Source organism: Dipodomys ordii, unplaced genomic scaffold (assembly GCF_000151885.1).
Source record: "Dipodomys ordii isolate 6190 unplaced genomic scaffold, Dord_2.0 Scaffold26, whole genome shotgun sequence".
NCBI classification, from domain to species: Eukaryota; Metazoa; Chordata; class Mammalia; order Rodentia; family Heteromyidae; genus Dipodomys; species Dipodomys ordii.
Window position 1 is genome coordinate 1844865 of NW_012267242.1, and position 19268 is coordinate 1864132.

Here is a 19268-nt window from a genome sequence, read left to right on the forward strand (position 1 = left end):
ATACTAGTGATCCTCAAATTCTGTTCCAGGAAGAATATTTCAGAGGCTGCTCAATGTGAAATTCATTCACAGAAACTTTGTTTTTATGTATTAATTACAGCAGTTCTTCATAAGAATTTGAAGCAAAGAAACAACAGAAGTTTCATGGGCAGATTTTTAAAACCAAAAGAAAAAAACCCCTATTATCTATAGTGCCTTTACCTTGATAGTTCCTAAGTAGGGGCTCAAGGATCTGTCAACTGTCTTAAAATTATTTTGGAGTATATATGGACAAATTCTGTGTGTGTGCTGGTACTGGGACTTGAACTCAGGGCCTAGTTGTTGTTCCTACCACTTGAGCCACAGCCCCATTTCTGGCTTTTTGGTGATTAACTGGAGATAAAAAATGTCTCATGGGACTTTCCTGCCCAGGCTGGCTTCAAACCACAACCCTCACATCTCGACCTCCTGAGTGGCTAGGATTACAGGCATCAGACACTGGTGCCTGGCAACATTTGCATTTTATAGGGTGCAGAGTGCAAAGCATGTATGGTTTCAGTCAGTAAAACAAAAGCCAAGAACTACTGACTGGCAGGTCCTACAACTTCAAAGTATTTCTTTCTTCCTTCACAAGTGATCTGAAGTTGCTAATAAGGAAATATGAAGAACTTAAAGAGGACTTAGGGGACTAAAATGATGACCGAAAGTACTGAATAGATCATAAGTAAATAAAGGCAATGATAACTAGGTCTTGGTAGCCACAAAGAAAGCAAGCTGAGATGAGAAGTTTTTCTGGTGGGAAAATGTGTGGTGATTTGTAGCTCAAATCAGCACAAACAATACATTAATAGAACACAGGCTTGCTTTGTTTTTTGTTGCTGTTTTGGAGATGAGGTCTTTCTATGTTCTTCAGGTTGGACTGAAACTCCTAGGCTCAAGTGATCCTCTCATCATAGCCACCTAAGTAGCTGGGACTATAGGCATATACCTCAGTGCCTGGAAGAATTCAGGCTGTGGATGTTTTTCCTTGAGGGGGAAAAAGACTACCACTGAATCACCATTTTGTTTTAAAATCCTGGTATATGCTAAAAAAGTAAAAATTCTAAATTTCAAAGTATGAAATTATTATAATAAACTTGAAAGTTATCAATATATATTTTGGTTATGGTCTACATTTAAAAGATAGTTCCCAAGAACAAGAATAAAGCAAGTTAGGATACAATTCTACATTCCTCAGAGTTGCTGAATCAGCATCAAAAGATGCCTGATAAAGATCCCCATATCTTGAAGCAAGGCTTCGGAATTCTTCCATGGATTGCTTCATCTATAAAGAAGGAAAAGAAATGAACAACGATAAACATCTAACTGTTATTACATTAAAAATATAAAAACAGAAATTACATTAAAAATATAAAAACAGAAAAATCTTCAACAAAAATCAAAGAAAAATCATACATCATTGTTCATTTTTATAAGTGAAACTACTAAATGTTCACAAGATTATAATTTATACATTATCTTTAGTTACATTTGTAACTTCCACTAGAATAGTTATAAGCATTCCAAACTTCCTCGTTGTAATTCCAATCTCTTGATATAACATGTAGTACCCACCAAGGCATCATTAATCCCAAAACATATCAGTCTATTTGGCAAGATAAGAGAGTTAAAATATTTGACACTATGTCTGAGTTAAACCACTGATTTTTAACTTTACAGATTTTTTTTTTATTTCACAACCTCAGAAGCCCCAAGAGTATAAATGAAAATTGCACTGAAGAGAAAGTTAAGACATGCCTGATTGGAGATTCGACCACATCTCTGAAGGTCATTTCCTAAGGTCATGGCAATTGTTGTGGCAATTGCAGGTGGAGGGCTTGTCTTGAGACTATTACAAGTACAGATAAGTTGAGAGAAGGCTTGGAGAAGATCAATCCTGAGTTTTACAAATTCGCACTGAAAACTTAAAGGATTCAGTGGTGTACTGGCAGCCTGGAATAAAAAAAAAATATATATATATATATACATTTAGGATAAAGTAAAAACAATAGGAAGATGGGAGAGTGAGAAGTAAAGTTGACCTTATAAATTTGGAGGGCTTGCATCTATGTATTTACCCAATCCTGGTTCACAGGAAGCCAGATGCTGGTGGCTTACACCTATAATCCTAGCTACACAAGAGGCTGAGTTCTGGAGGTTGATGTTTCAGGTCAGCCCAGGTAGAAAAATCTGGAGACTTCATCTCCAAAATAATCAGCAAAAAAAATAGGGCTGGAGGTGTGGCTCTAGTGGTAGAAGTCCAGCCATCAAACAAGCCAAGTAAGTGCAAGGCTCTTACTTCAAATCCTGATTCTACCAAAAAACAACCACCCCTCACCCCCCCATATCAGTATCCCAGATTTGCACTGAACATGCAAAGACTATTTATAAAAATGTCTACTTGCCTAATATACCTCTCAAAGTGCAAAAAGCCTTTATATAATGTAAAGATAGTAACTATACTTAATATATTTACTTTATGGTTTTCAACCTTTAGAAGGTTGTGATCTAATTATAAAACAGTACATCCTAAGATATTAATGATTAACAGTTTAATTGTTTTATTAATTCAATCTATCAATCAATCAATTTTGATGCCAGTACTGGGGTTTGAACTCAGGGCTCGGGCAGTGTCCCTTAGCTCTTTCTCCTTCAAGATGGGAATTCTACCACTTGAGTCACAGCTCTACTTCTAGATTTTTGGTGGTTAAATGGGAAGAGACTCAGACTTTCTGCCCAGACTGGCTTTTAACTGCAAATGTCAGATCTCAGCCTTCTGAATAGTTAAGATTATAGGCATGAGCCACTGGCACCCCACCAATTCAACTGTCTTAAATTTCTTAGATGAGAGCTGAACTGTTCTTGTATGAAAACAAATTCCCCTACCCCTCCTTCTTCCTCTTTTGAGTTGCTACATGCTATATTTAATTTATTGCTTATTAACTTCATAAATGACGAGGGTACAAGTAAATATATATCAATACATTGATATATAAAAACACTGGCAATAGTGTGCTAACATAAATTAGAATATTAAAAGAAAAGCAAGATACAGTTTGAGAGAAAATTGTTGCTATTCTGATTTACAACTAAAAAGAAAATAGAAAAAAAAGACATCTTTCATAAGGATCAAAGACTTCTGACTGAGGCTGGTAGCTGTTTCTATGGGTTAGACCCTTTGTTTTTAAAAAAAATTTTTTTCATAGTGTGCTGAGGGCTGAACCCAGAGTTGTGCCCATTTTAAGCAAGTGCTTTGCCACTGAGTCAAAGCCCTACCTCCCAGTCTTTTATTTTTACAGTTGTTTTACTTCTAAGAAGGAAGATAACTCTAGTTAAGTCACTATATGAGCAAATTAAACATCTAATGTTGTTATGGGGTCCTCTAGGCATGGAATCCTGAACTGAAGCAGTTGAGAAGCTTGAGTCTTAAAGCCATATGATCTTGGGTCAAAATAATTCATGTCAGGAAGCTAAGGGGCAGTCGATGCTTATATCTAGTTAAAAAGATAGAAAGCTCCCTTCTTCAAGTCTTGTCAAGTAAACAGATCAAACAAAAATGCTCAACCTCCTCCTCACACAAAATAGTCCTAAGAAGTATAGTACAACTAAAAATGCTAGAAGTTTCCAAGGACAGTAAGGATCATACTGCTTTCCTCTCTAAGACAACTCACAAGAAGAAAACATTTATTTATTTATTTTTTAATTCTTGTCTCCCAGGTTGGCCTTAAACCTGGCTTCACGTGATTGTTTCATCTTTAGCCCCAAGTAGTTGAGACAACAGGTACATGTCATAATGCATGGCTCCTGTTATTTATTTAATCCTCAAAGCACAGAGCTTGGTGTACAGAAAGTTCTTATGATTTGGAGGATAGATCTCCCATTTCAAAAGGAGAAAAATCTGAGATCCAATGATCCACCTCAAGTCACACTGTATGAATAGCAGAACCAAGACTAAGTCTCAGTGGCTCATCTGTCAGTACTGCCTATGCCCGAATAGTCTTTAATTACTATTAACACTCTTCAAATACACGCACACACACACACACACACAAAAGAGAACTATTCAATACTTTTCAAAAATTAATTCCAGGTATACCACTGTTCTGTGAGTCTTAACTGCTTGACAATTTTTATCCTTATTACAGTGAATGATTAATAATTTTCTGTTCCACATAAGCCAGAAAATGAAATGCTTTTATTGATCTGAACCAAAAATTACACCTTTAAATTTTTCATGATATTTATTATCCTAATATAGAAAACAACAATATTTCTCAGAGTAGTAAGATAATAATAAGTTTAGAATCATAGTAGTCAATGTACCCTTTAAAATGGAGAGGACTAGGAATATAGTTCCCAGTGAGGCATGAGCTCAGAATGAGTTCTGATTGCCCACCCAACTAAAAACAAAACAAACAACAAAAACAGAAACCTTTATGAATTCCTGTTTTAAATAGCTATGAATCAATTCTAATAATCAATTCAAGGCTGGGAAGGTGGCTCAGTGGTAGAGTGCTTGCCTTGCATGCCTGGGTTCGATTCTTCAGCACCACATATGCAAAAAGAAAAGAGCGGGAAGTGGCGCTGTGGTTCAACTGGTAGAGCGCTAGCCTTGAGCTGAAGAGCTGAGGGACAGCGCCCAGGCCAAGAGTTCAGGCCCCACGACCGGACCCCCCCCAAAAAAACAAACAAACAAAAAGAATCCATTCAAGCTGGGTGCTACTGGCTGATGCCTATAATCCATGCTACTCAAGAGTCTAGGGATCTGAAGATTGCAGTTCAAAGCTGGACCAGGCAGGAAAGGCAGTGAGACTCTTATCTCCAATGAATCATCAGAAAACTAGAAGTGGTACTGGGCTCAAAGTGGCAGAGTGCTAGCCTTGAGAAAAAGAGCTCTGGGACAGCACCCAAGCCTCAGGTTCAAGCCCCATGACTGTCCAAAAAAAAATCAACTCAAAATATATGCTCCCTATAGAAGTCTGTATTTTTCTATTTTATGCTATCTATTTTTTGCTCTCACTCGAAGTACTACTTTTGCGATAGCCCACCATTATTTTAGGTATGATATAAATGCATATACACAAGTATTAAAGTTTGTGTCTCCCAGATATCGTTTTTAAAGTTGTGTTGAAACACTTTTAAAATGTTCTATGTTGCCAGGCATGTGGCTCCCTCTAGTCTGTAATCCTAGCTACTTGGGGGATTGGAAAATCATGGTTTAAAGACAGCCTGGGGAGAAAAAAAAAAGTTCACAAGACGGGCTGGGCACTTGATCCACACCAGTCATTCTAGAGGTGTGAGGAAGCACAGGAAGGATGATCACAGTCCAGGCCAGCTTGCATATAAAGAAAAACTACCTTAAAGACAACACAGAAAGGCAGGAAGAGGGCTGGGAAGGTGGCTCAGTGGTAGAGCACTTGCCTTGCATGCATGAGGCCCTGGGTTCGATTCCTCAGCACCACATAAGCAGAAAAAAAAAGCCGGAAGTGGAGTTGTGGCTCAAGTGGTAGAGTGCTAGCCTTGAGGTGAAGAGCTGAGGGACAGTGTCCAGGCCTGTGACCGGACCCAAAAAAAAGAAAAAAGAAAAAAAGGCAGGAAGAATGGCACATATGGTAGAACACTTGCCTAGCAAGTATGAGGCCTTGAGTTGAAACCCAGTACTAAAACAAAAGCTGGATGTTGATTATAAAACCTCTTTACTCTTAGGGGAAAATGCCTTATGATTAATGTAGAAAGTGTTCATTTTAGGGAAGCAGATTCTTATTTAGGAATATAACTCCAAGAAATTAGTAAAATTTTCAAAAGTTAAGAATGTTAAGAATCTATTTTTCTCTCATCTTCTTGATGGCAGTGAAAATAAAAGTTGTAGATGGCTGATTGTTAATTTGGATATCAGAAGGGTGAAAAAGCACTAGAATCTTTGCTTTTTTTAAAAAAGCTCAGAAATGTCCTGGAGATGACACTCAGTGGTAAAGTGCTTACTCAGCATGCATAAGGCCCTGGTTTCAATCCTGACTACTGGGAGGGGGGGAAGGATGGGGAGGGCCAGAAGCTCTGTTTTACTTCATGATGAACAGCCATGTATGAGATAAGGTCAGAGGTTTATGTCTGAGGATGACACTGGGCTAGGTTGGGAGATGACTAATGGACACCCGGAGAAAAAAGGTTGTATCTCCATGCCATGTGTCCTTTCTGCATGAATTCAATTTTCCTCACATATGTACCCAGAACTTTATTGAAAAACAACATGAAAACTTTCAACAGTCTATGAATATTAAAAAGGTTAGGGTGGAAGGGTTAAGACTTATATCCATGACCAATTTATTACTTTATTCCTATTTATTATACTGATGTTGTAACTATACCTGCTAGCAGGTTTCCAAATAGTTAAAACTGGATTAAAACTGGGGGAGATTTATACAAATTAGTACTCCCAAGATGGAATTAAGTAAGAGTACTCACGGTTAAGGAAGCAATCCCTTTATGGTAGAATTTTAAAGAGTCAGCGATGCAAGAAAGTGCTGAACTGTAATTCTCTTCCTGCAATCCAGCGAGACACTGCTCTGCATGTGAGAACTCCTTCAAACTGTTCAGCCAGAAGTAGAAGTGTTCTGAGGCCACCTGAGTCAGCAGACTCTGATAAAGCTCTCGGGCCATGTCATGATTACCCTAAAAAACAGAAATTGAAGAAGCACATGAAGTTCTTATATGTAAAAGAGCTGATGTAGCAGGGAAAAGGTTAAGCCCATACTCTGTATACACTTGTCCAATCACTCTTCATATTACATAACTCTTTGAGACTCATTCTAAATTTCTTCAGTGAACATATACTGAGCTGCTTTTATGTAACATAATACCTAAGATTCTTTTACTAAAACAGTTCCAAAGAGAAAATTACTAGAATTAACTATCATCCAAGTCTAGAATTTTAGTTTAAAATGCATTGTCTATCATTCTAGATGAGCTAATTTACTGGGGTGTTATTTGATGCCTCCAGGTAGGGGAAGGTCAATGTCCTGAAGTGCTTGGGATAGTTTGTTACAATGAAGAATTGGCTGCCAATAAGGCCCCTCCCCTATTGAGAAAACTAAAACAGAGAACACCCAGAGTAAAGTTGTTTTAAATTTTGTTGTCCAGACTCATCCTCAGAGGATTTCTGTACTAGCCATGCTTTGTAGTCGATAGTTAATAAAATAGGCTTTTCACATGACTCAGAAGATTACACCATACTAAAACTTTCCCATTTCTACTAAAGCAAGTTCAGTTTGGGGAGAAAAAAAATGAAGAAAGATGTTCTATGTTGATAAAGGAACAGAAACAGCCTCAGGTCAAACGACACAGGGCAAAATGAGAGTGGTACTAACACACAACAGTCAGACAGCGCTCACCCTTTCACTTACTCGTAACAACACACCATTTTTTATGAGAAAGGTTAAAAAATTAGATTCTTTTCTCCTATATATTTAGATTTTATAACTTATGGTATATGTTGTGAAATTTCCATGAATCCTGGACATTCAGAAGGGATATACATACCATTCTGGAAGCCTGTCTGGCAATTCGGTACACAGTCCATCCATTGGAGACACTTTCAAGCTGCTGCTTAATTACTGCCTTTACTTCAGCAGATAATGCTTTCTGGCTAGCTACAAAAATCACAGTGGCCAAACTCACCTAACATTGGGCAAAAAGAAAATAACATAACTTTATCGAATAGTTAGATAACCTACCCAAAAGAGAAATGAATTACAGCTCCTAAAAAAAGAACCCATTTGTTTTCCATTGATATTTAATTTTCCATTTTGACATCATTAAGTAACTTATTCCACTGTTTAAAAAGGCTGTTTATAAAAGTAGATAATTAGAAAGAACTCTCATAAATTAGGATAAATGATAATATAGTTATATAGTGAGATAATTTATCAATGAAATGGATAGAGATAATACAGATTACAAAACAGATAAGCTATAAAAGATTACTTATAGCTTAACATTTATTTAAAGCTAAAATGAACAAATAATACTGTATATTACTAAAGGATATATGTGGGGCTGGGAAGGTGGCTCAGTGGTAGAGCATTTGCCTTGCATGCGTAAGGCCCTGAGTTTGATTCCTCAGCACCACATAAGCAGAAAAATCCAAAAGTGGTGCTGTGGCTCAAGTGGTAGAGTGCTAGCCTTGAGCTGAACAGCTGAGAGACAGCGCCCGGGGCCAGAGTTCAGGCCCCATTATTGGACACCCCCCCTGCAAAAAAAATAAAGGATGTATGCTTAGGTCCCAAAAGTATAGTATGCATGGAATAATAAAAAACACCAGACTCAGGATGGTTGGTTCTTGGGAGAAGGGAAGAGAAAATGATTAAAAAGATACACCAGGGCTTCAACTGCTAACACTATTAAGCTAGGTTAAAAGAAGAATTTGTAGTTAAAAAAAAAAATCCTGGTACTAGTTTATCATTTACGCGCGCGCGTGTGTGTGTGTGTGTGTGTGTGTGTGTGTGTGTGTGTGCGTGTGTGTGGCATTGGGGATCCAACTCAGGACCTTGCAGATTCTAACAAGCATTCTATTACTGAGCTAGATCCAAGTGCACCAATTTTATTTTAACTTCAGCATGCTTTTGGTCTGCTTATTTTGTTTTTGTTTGTCATAGTCCTAAAGCTTGAACTCAGGGGCCTGTGCTGTCCCTGAGCTTTTTTTCCACAAGGCTAGCACTCTCTCACTTGAGCCACTGCTATATAGGCATTTGCTGGTTAACTGGAAAGAAGCATCTCACAGACCTTCCTGCCCAGGCTGGCTTTGAACATTGATCATCAGATCTCAGCCTCCTGAGTTACTCTGATTACAGGTATGAAACACCAGCATGGGATTAGTTTGGCTTTTTAAGTAACATCAACAGTAGTAATGACTTCTCTAAACATCTCCCATTAAACCAGATTCTAGTCATTTGAAGCAGGTTTAAAACAATACCAGAAGTTCCTGTTGTTTGTCTGTGGCTGATCGCCCAATGACCTTGTAGAGTTCCATGAGGTCACCAAGCATTCCATCACCCAACACTGGCAGCTGCATGGCAATGGCTGCCAGGCAATGGCACATCAGGATCCGATGGGCATCCTGAGCACTGTGTAACTGAGTCAGCAAAGTTTCCACAACTGACTGGCTAAGATGGGGCCGGCCCTTGGCCAAGTTCACCATACAATTTAAAGCAATCTGCACACCAAGAAGAAAATGGACTAGTTACACTTTGAAGATATTAAGTGAAACTTATAAAGAACAGTATATAAGTTAGTGAAGACAAAAAGCAACCATCAAGCAGTAATGTTTTTCTTCATAACAAACATGGCATATTGAATCCTTCATTAGGATTGTGAAGTTAGAACTGTACATCAGCATTTCAACTACTCATTTCAACCTAAGACTATTAAAGATGAAAATCATACAAATTAATGCTAAAGAGTCAAATTTATGCCAAATAAAATGTCAACACAGTACTACTTTTCAAGAAGTGCTACTGAAGTGGTTCAGAATGCCAGCATCTCTCAGGACGATTTAAAAGCTGCACATACTCAGTTGGGCATTGGTGACTTATATCTGTAATCTCACTGCTCAGGAGGCTGACATTTGAGAATGTGGTTCAAAGCCAGTCTGGGCAGAAACCATCGAAAGTCAGAAGTAGAGTGCCAATCTTGAGTCAAAAAGCTAAAGGACAGAGCCCAGGTCCTGAGTTTAAACCCCAGTACTGGCACCCAAAAAAAACAAAACAACAACCCCCGCCCTCCCCCACACAGATTCCTAGATGATTCCAAATGTAATGAATTAACTTTTGTGAGTATTCACAGTAGCCCTTGGTGACTATTTTTCCATTTTTCAACTGAAGTCTAAAAACCAACTATTTATTGTATAACCCTTCCCCTCAGGCCCAGTTTATGACATGGCTAATCACACAGCTAAGAAAACCAGAAAATTAGAAATCCCTTTACTTTTCCACAGCTGATTCTTTTTTTTTTTTTGGGTCCGGTTGTGGGGCCTGAACTCTGGGCCTGGGCGCTGTCCCTCAGCTCTCCAGCTCAAGGCTAGCGCTCTACCACTTGAGCCACAGCGCCACTTCTGGCTTTTTTCTTTTTGTTTATGTGGTGCTGAGAAATCGAACCCAGGGCCTCAGGCATGCAAGGCAAGCGCTCTACCACTGAGCCATCTTCCCAGCCCTCAGGAGCTGATTCTTTTGTCAAGTCTCTTATATCCACTATTAACTCCTTTCCATTCTTCTATCACAATATAAATGTTTCTTATCTAATTTCTTGAAGAGAGGATCCCAACAATTATCCTACACACCACCACTGGTTGTCATCAGTGTGGTATCCAACACATCCCAAGTGTGAGAGTCTGACACTCAAAGGGCTGAGGCTCATCTCACCCCTTGTTAACTAGATGGCTTTGAATGAGTTCTTTATATCTCTGAGCCTTAATTTTCTGCTAAGTATTAGGAGGGAGAACAAGAACAATTTCATAAAGCCATACATAGATGTAAGCCTTTAAGCCTTCAAATGCTGGGCACATTAACACTCTTAACAAATAATGCTAATTACAACAAAGATTAGAACACACCTATTACTTAAATTTTTTAATATCTTTCACTATATACAGGATCAAGCCCATGTTCTTTTTAAACATGGTGTATGTTATCTCCCATGATTACTTTTCCAATTTTCTATAATATTATCTAGTCACATGAGGCTACTCTCCATTGTTCCAATACACTCCTGCTTTCAGATCTTTTACAACAGTGCCCCTCTGGGTTCAAAAATCTTTTCTCACTACTGAAATTCTTTTTTTTTTAATTGTGAAAATACCATACAGAGGGGTTACAATTACATGGGCAAGACTCACTACTGAAATTCTAATAATAAATTTTTCAAGGCTCACCTCATATTAACATCTACCTGTGGAAATCTTTCCTAATAATCTTGGTTAAAATTATTCACTCCCAATTCTTATCTTCTCCTTAGAATTACACCTTTATTTATGTCAGTATCTTACTCCTTGAAGGAAGTGTCTCTCATATAGGAATTTCCTTGATCATCTACTAATGTCCTAATGCATAGAGTCTAATGTTTTGAGAAAACTTACAACTGTTGGCAAAAAGGTATGTTTTTGCTTTTAAAAAAATTAAAAAAGTAAATATATTGTGGTCTTAAGGGAATCTTTCCAAAGTGAAGATCAAGGGTAGATGTAGTCCCAGGTAATTTGGCCTCAGGGTCAAATTTAGCCTGCTGCTTATTTTCGTTAATAGTCTTATTGAAATATGGAAATCATCCTCTCTTTACCTTAAACATTTGTCCATGTTATTTTTGCCCTATGATGTTAGGATATAGTAGATACCATGGATAGTAGATGGCCTACAAACTAGCGTTTGCCACTCCCTAGTTTAGGCCATGAAACCAGGCATTATACTAAGTGATGTTTTCACCTTTAAAGTGGCTTGAGCACCTGGGCTACCATCTTGACTACAAAGTACCAGAAGAGATTCTAGGCCAAAGACAGCATCTTGCTCCAGTGCCAAAAGATCTAGAAGAGAAACACTAAGTTTTAGGGTGACCAAATAAAGGAGTAAAATATAAACATTCACGCAAGGGAAAAACATTAAGGAGTCTAAGATTTAGGAAATCGGCTGAGAATGTGGCTTAGTGGTAGAATGCTTGCCTAGCATGCATGAAGCCCTGGGTTCGATTCCTCAGCACCACATAAACAGAAAAAGCCAGCATTGGCGCTGTGGCTCAAGTGGTACAGTGCTAACCTTGAACAAAAGCAGCTCAGAGACAGTGACCAGGCCCCAGAGTTCAAGCCCCATGACTGGCAGAAAACAAAGCAAAACTAAAACAAAGAAAAGATCTAGGAAACAAATGTGTAAGGCTAACCTTCCTTGAAAAAACAGGGGGAACATTTGTTCTGAAATGTAAAGATTTCTTATTTCTACCACTGTATTGAATATTATAAAAATATATACATGAAATCATAAGCTTAAGTCACAAAGCTAAAAAATAAAGTAGAATGGAAACAGCAGTATCAGCTCAACTAAGAAAAATATAAAGAACAGAAAACTATGTAGTATATGTTAATATTCTGATGATACATAAATTATACAGGTCCACTTTCACCTTGGAGATAATATTTTTCTGCTTCTAATGGAAGCTATCCACTTTTAGAGAGTAATGAAGACTTTATATAATCTTATTAATGTTTAAAATTTAATATTAAGGAAAGAGTCCTTTAGGTGGTTGATATAATAGCAGTATTATAGCATCTTTTCAGTATCACAGAGTGATAATTTCTCTGTAGGGTCTAGAACATTATGAAATGCCTTAGTTGTCTATATTTAGGTTAATATATGCCAGCACTGAGAACACATAGCAGTTACTTATATTACATGGAAGAAATATCCTTACTATGTTCTAGATAAAATAGGCTTAACTATTCAAATCAGAATCAACATATAACTTTGAGAAATGTTTCCTGGGTTAGTACAGGAGCCTTGTAACAGTGTAAAGGCCAAAAAAAGGTCAGGGTCCAAGCAGTGCTGAAGGCTGGTAGGGAGCTTGTGATCTTCAAGAAGAACAAATAAGTACTGAAACAGATGGATTGTCCAAAATGCACTTTCTATTCCTGAACATAAAAATTTTTTTCAAATCAATAGGCAAAACATATCAGAAATACAATAAAATATGTACATTGTTTTCTTTGCATAGCCATCTTGATGATGCAAATCTTTACATCTATCTAGACATGGAAATTCTATAAAAACTAAATTTGCATTGTTATGCTAGTCCAAATGGTTCTAAATTAAACTAGTTGAGTACCCTGATAACCTAAGTAATTTTTCTATACTGATGAATAGTATAAATGGATGTAGTATAACCTGAGGATAGCGTTCTAGGTAGTCCCTATCCACAATACCCACATGTAAAGGTTAAGTGGTGGGAGGAAATGGTCAAATTTTTTATAAAACCTCTCAAATCCACAATACTAATCCCATGACCTCAGATTTTATTTTTTTTAACAAGGTTAAGAAGCTTAGACTTTAAGACTATTTTAGGAGGTAACTGTCCATAAGCAAAACAAAAACCAACCAAACAAACAAAAAAACCCCACAAATACAAATAGAATGCTGTTCAAATTCCAATTAAAAGTCCATACATGTTGGTACTGGCCAAGCTCACCTTTTTCGTGACAAGAGACGGTTATGTTAGTTAGGACTCTAACTCCATGCACTGCAATGCCTCTGTTATTATGGTAACAGCACTCTTGGGCTAATTTGACTAAATCAGAAGATCTGGGGGAAGAACCTACATTTCCTAAACAAGAGAAAAAGAAATATAGATTAGGTTATAATTGAATTATGTAGTGTAAAATAAGTGGTTCATAGTTTAGTGTTCTTTAGTTTTGAGAAAATCTCTAACATGAATTTTTAATAAAATTTTTTATTTTAGCCCGGTGCTGGTAGCTCATGCCTGTAATTCTAGCTACTAAGGAAGCTAAGATCTGAGGGTCCTGGTTCAAAGCCAGCCCAGGCCGGAGAGTAGGTGAGACACTTATCTCCAATTAACCATCAGAAAACTGGAAGGGCACTGTGTTTCAAACTGATAGAGTGCTAGCCTTGAACAAAAGAGCTGAGGGGCAGCACCCAGGCCCTGAGTTCAAGCCCCATGACCAATATAAACAAACAAATAAACAAATAAATAAAATTTTCTACCTTAACCCTATTACCAATATATATCATCATTTGTTTCCTCTGTCAAAAGTACTTAACACAGGCACATGCCTATTACAGTAATACAGTACATGCCTATGCCATCATTACAGTTTTGAAATCAAAGCAAAACAACCATTGGCTATCTTGGGAGTGCTAATGGATTCTGATAAAAATGGATGCCCTTGTCATCTTCTTGTCAGGTAAAACCACTCCTTCAAGAGAGATAAAAAAGAATTATTTGTTTGCTTTTCTTCACCTCCCAATTGTTGATATATTATACCTTAAAAAGTTTACATAAGAATTCATGATTATAGAACTGGAATGATTTGGAGATCATGTAATATAATACTCTTTTTACAGAAGAAATCAGTTCAAAGACTTTCAGTATCTTTCCATCAAGGTCATAAACCTAGTTAGTTATACATTATTCCTATACTTTATACTTTAAAGGTAAGGGTGCTACAGAGTATAGCACTTTTTCAAATTCACATTTGAAATTCTATAGTGTGGATTTTAATTTATAAGAGAAGCTTTCAGTTATAACTGGGAGAGCTTCAAGAACAATCAGGACAATTAAGCTTGTTCAGTTTCTTAGAAAGTCTTTCTTCATTTCTGTCTTCCTTTCCTCTGATAATTCCTGTCAACCCTGTCTTTAACTCCATGAGTGACCACATTTCTTTCCTGAATAAAGGGAACACTACTAATAATTACAACAGACATAAACCAAGATTATTACAGACAGTGTAGGAAAAGGCGAGCAGAACTTCTTTCATTTTTTCCTTTTGTTCCCCTTTTTTATATCTGATTTTACACCTTGTTATAATTTTCTTTAAATATTTCTTTATGGAGATTGTTCCATGTCATTTATTTTAATAGATTGCACCAATTCCTAATGCAGTGATCTATCATAATTTCTTTAATGAGCTCCCTGTCAATGGACCTTTTTATGATGCTATGACACCCTCCATTAATGAACAATATTTGCTATTACATAAATTGATGCAATCAGTAATCCTGTACACATATCATTACTCAATTTGTGAATATAAGTAAGACAAATTCCCAGAAATGGAATTTTAGAGTCAATTGTAATTTAATGAGTATTTCCAAACTGCCTATGCAGAGTTGAGTAATTTACACCCACATCAGCAATGAAACAAAGTGACTGCTACCCACATGCTTGTCTCATAGCATATCATCACACTTCTGAATCTTTGCTAATCTGTTGGATCAATATTATTTTAGTGTTTTAATGTGAATTTTTAGATATATATGATACTGAACATCTTAAATACATAAAATGTATTACTGACAATTTTGAAATATTAAATTTTATTTTATTTAATATACTATTTCTGGTTATACTGATAAAGTGCTCATCAATAGCTACAAATTTATAGGAACAATCTTTGGCTTTTTATCTCCTATGAACATTACCTAGTTTAGCACTTATCTTTTGCTTAATTCTATACAAACTACATTTTAACAATAGAAGGACATATTTCTTGCTTTAAGAGTATGTATTATAAGCTCACACAAATACTTAGATTAAAAAAATTTTGAAAGCCATCATGTATTCAGGTTAGTCTGGTATTTTTAAAAAATGGAGTCAAAACATATATATATATATATATATATATATTTGCATACATACATATGTATACATGTAAATATATATCTACACAAACATATTTATATATGACTTTGGATGCATCTCTAAACTTCTGTAAGCCAAGCTCCCTTGTATGTACCTGCATGAGAAGGTTCTTATAAATTTTAAGATACTATCAAGACTTAGCTGAACAGCTCTTTTAAAGTGTGATATTAATTAAGAATAGTATAAGCTAAGGAGATGAATGAATGGCTCTCATTTATGCAGAAAAATAATTCACTAAAAAAACACTGGATATATATAATAGATTATTTATTTTAAAAAAAAGGCTGTGAAAATCTCTCTTATACTCCAAATAGACATTCCCAACACATCAAGAATTATTATTTCCCCACCTATCTGTACTTGGTCATGTGACTTGCTTTGGTCAACAAGACAATAAATGAAAACATGATGCAAACGAAAGATTGAAAAGAGCTGTATACTGGTGGTTTGCTTTTTTCTGGTTGCAGCTAGCATACTGAGAATAAGCCAAAGCTGTCTCTCTGTACATGAAGTTACATGAAGAATTAAGGTATCTCTTCTATAAATAGAGGCCATCTTTGACCATCCTGATTAAAGTTCCTGATGTCATAAGTGACCTCAAGGAGAGATCAATAGAAAAGCCAAGTTCAATCAAAACAGCTGACTCATGGAATAAGAGCAAATAAAATGGCCATATATTTAAGCTACTGAGTTTTGGGATAATTTGTTATGTATCAACCAGTAACTGATAGAAAGTACCTTAAAGAATCATTAGAAAGACTGAAATATTAAGGTCAGAAAATGGGAAAAAAGGAGAGGCCTGAGAGTAAAAGTTCACAGCCCCAAACCATGCACATGATTAGTGCAATGAAGAAGCTGAATCCCTTGTTACTCATTATTTGTTTACACTGTTATAATGTATTCTGTAAAGTGGATGTTGCCATGGTCACTGCAACACTATGACTACTATTGGTGCCCACTTATTGTTACTGGTTCTTAATTAAGTCTGTGGCATGGACATGATTATTTGAGTCCAGGGCATGTAATTGTATCCTAGCCATAAAGGAATTATGATGAGAATATCAGGTCTTCCTATCAAAATTTACATGGCAGGAAATTTCCCTTACCCAATAAACTCATACTATAACATTTTTTTAAAAAGTCAAATAAATGCATATTCAGTTAATATTGAGTGACTAGAAAAAGTGGCAATGGAGATTCAATAAAACTTTGATTAATTACTGTAATCCTAGCTACTCAAGGAGGCTGAGATCTGAAAATCATGACTCAAAGTCAGCTGGGGTAGTAAAGTCCTTGAGAATTTTATTTCCAGTTAACTACCAAAAACACCCCCAAACACCAAAAATGGGAAATGGAGTTATGGGCTGAATTAAGTGGCTCAGGGACAGTATCCAGGCCCTGAGTTCAAGCCCCAGGAGGAAAAAATAAAAACCACCCAAAACTTTGCCTTAAGTCTGTTATATAAACAAGCTCTTCAGTTGGCATTAATAAAGGCTTTTCTGAATCAATCATTTTTGGAAAGCATTACTGATCTGGGATAAAGTGTTCATTATGTTTCAGAGAGATAATTTATAAAAAGAAATATATAATATTTTCTTTTAAAATCAACAATACTTGGTTGAAAGTACCCTTGAAAGATTAAATTCAAGGGAAACTTTGAATCAGATATGTAAAACCTAACCAGTTTATTTTTGTGGTTTGTTTTCTTTTGTGGGGAGGGGATGCCAGTCCTGGGGCTTGAATTCAGGGTCTAGGTGTTGTCTTTGAGCATTTTTGCTTAAGGCTACTGCTCTATCACTTGAGACAGCTCTACTTTTTTGGTTGCTAAATGGAGATAATAATCTCATAGGCTTCTGGGTCAGGGCTGGCTTCAAACCACAATCTTCAGATATCAGTCTCCCCAGTAGCTAGGATTACAAGCTTAAGCTATAGGTAGGTGCTTGGCAGCAAATCAATTTAATCTTCTTGTTGTTGTTGGACATGGGGTTTAAACTCAGGGCCTGGCACTGTCCCTGAACTTCTTTGCTTAAGGCTAGCACTCTACCACTGAGCCACAGTTCCACTTCTGGATTTTAGCTGGTTAATTGCAGATATGAACCTCCTGCCAGGCTGGCTTTGTAGTGCGATCCTCAGATCTCAGCCTTCTGAGTAGCTAAGATTACAGGCATAAGCTACCAGCACCTGGCTTCTAACCAGTTTTTTAAACATTCTAAAAAATGTTTCATTCACATATATTTAAAAAAGGACAAATCATAAGAATAATATTCTTGAGTTAAGAAATCACTTTCAGGGCTGGGAATGTGGCTACTAAGCCACATAGAATGCTTGCCTTGCATGCATGAAGCCCTGGGTTTGATTCCTCAGACCCACATAAAAGTGGCACTATGGTTCAAGTTGTAGAGTGCTAGCCTTGAGCAAAAAGAAGCTTAGGGACAGTGCCCAGTTCCCTAGTTCAAGTCCCAGGACTGGCAAAAAAAAAAAAAAAAAGAGAGAGAGAGAGAGAGAAAAGAAATCACCTTCAATAGATTGCCAGCAAATAATAGAACAATGGAACCTCCCCAAATTTTATCATAAAGGGGTTGGCAGGATTGATTGGAACCCACTGTTGTATACATGCACAGAAATGTTACAATTAAATTGCCCTTTGTGTAACTAATGTATGCTAATAAAAAATAAATTAAAAACTGATCTTCAGATATATCATTAGCATATAATGAAACTATAACCTTCTCTAGGTTTAAAGCTTAAGAGAAGAAACAACTTGACAACAACACAGATAAAGGATTTAGCACATGATCTCTACTTACCTGGAGCTGTGCTGAAGTAATGTTTGATGGCAATGGTCCCTGATAGTGTGGAAAGGACAGACAGCATCCCTAGTTTTAAGCTGTCATAAGGAGTTTGGAGAGCACATTCACAGAGGGCCTGAAATGCAAAGGAGAAATGAATTTAAAACATCAATCTATCGAGCTGTTGACTTTAAATTTTCTAGCTCTTAGAAAAATGATATATTATGGTCAAATTGTCAAACTTTTTTGTGTGTGGGGCTTAAACTCTGGGCTTGGGCATTGTCCCTGATCCTCATTTGTACTAAAGCTAGAGCTCTTCCACTTGAGCCACAGCACCACTTCCCATTTTTGAGTGGTTAATTGGAGATAAGAGGCCGACAGGGAGTTTTCTGCCCAGGCTAGCTTCAAACCAAGACCCTCATATCCTCAGAGTAGCTAGGATTATAGGTGTGAGCCACCAGCACTCAACCAAATTGTCAAACTTCTTAAAGGAGTCTAAGACAACATGATTACTAAATGTAAAGTGATCTCCTGGTTCAGAAAAAGAACACTTAAGTAAAAAGCAAAGAAACCTGGATAAAGTATATACTTCAGTTAATAATGAATCAGTGTTGGCTCATTTCTCTCTTGTGGCTGTTGTTACTATTTTGTGGTGCTAAGAATCAAACCTAAGGCCTAATATATGCCAGGCAAGTACTCTACACTGAGTTACACCCCCTCACCCAGACTGGTTCTCTTACAACAAATATTAGCATAATAGTATAAAATGTCAGTAATAGGGAAAGCGGGGTAAATGTAAAATTGTTCTAAAATTTCTACTATATTTTACTTACCTAAGAGATTATGAGTACTATTTCATTAAAGAAATGGGAGGGGCACTATATCTGAGTAGAGCTATGTTCCTTCTATTTCTGGTCATTTACTCTACTCCTTATGTGGTATCTGAGGTCTTAGCAAGGCAAAAGGATAACTCTTTTTCCAGTACAGCAAACTATGGATATGGGCTCATAGTACAGTGATAGCAACGTATCTTCCGTGATATGAGCTCCTATCATAGGA

At 36.8% G+C, this 19268-nt stretch overlaps 1 protein-coding gene across 4 annotated transcripts in view; it reads right to left on the reverse strand.

Annotated features, from left to right (window-relative positions):
• The window catches only part of Ints7 (integrator complex subunit 7), a 69797-nt gene that overhangs the window by 14364 nt on the left and 36165 nt on the right, over positions 1-19268 (reverse strand). For all 4 annotated transcript variants that reach the window (XR_001175019.1, XM_013015267.1, XM_013015268.1 and 1 more), the window contains exons 8-15: positions 18228-18345; positions 13231-13365; positions 11484-11581; positions 8987-9226; positions 7555-7692; positions 6481-6687; positions 1777-1971; positions 1200-1303 (exon numbers count right to left, since the gene is read on the reverse strand). Coding sequence is in view for 3 of the 4 variants with exons in the window: in XM_013015267.1 (XP_012870721.1) it covers positions 1200-1303; positions 1777-1971; positions 6481-6687; positions 7555-7692; positions 8987-9226; positions 11484-11581; positions 13231-13365; positions 18228-18345 (1235 nt within the window). In the remaining variant the exon portion in view is untranslated. The remainder of the gene's footprint in view (positions 1-1199; positions 1304-1776; positions 1972-6480; positions 6688-7554; positions 7693-8986; positions 9227-11483; positions 11582-13230; positions 13366-18227; positions 18346-19268) is intronic.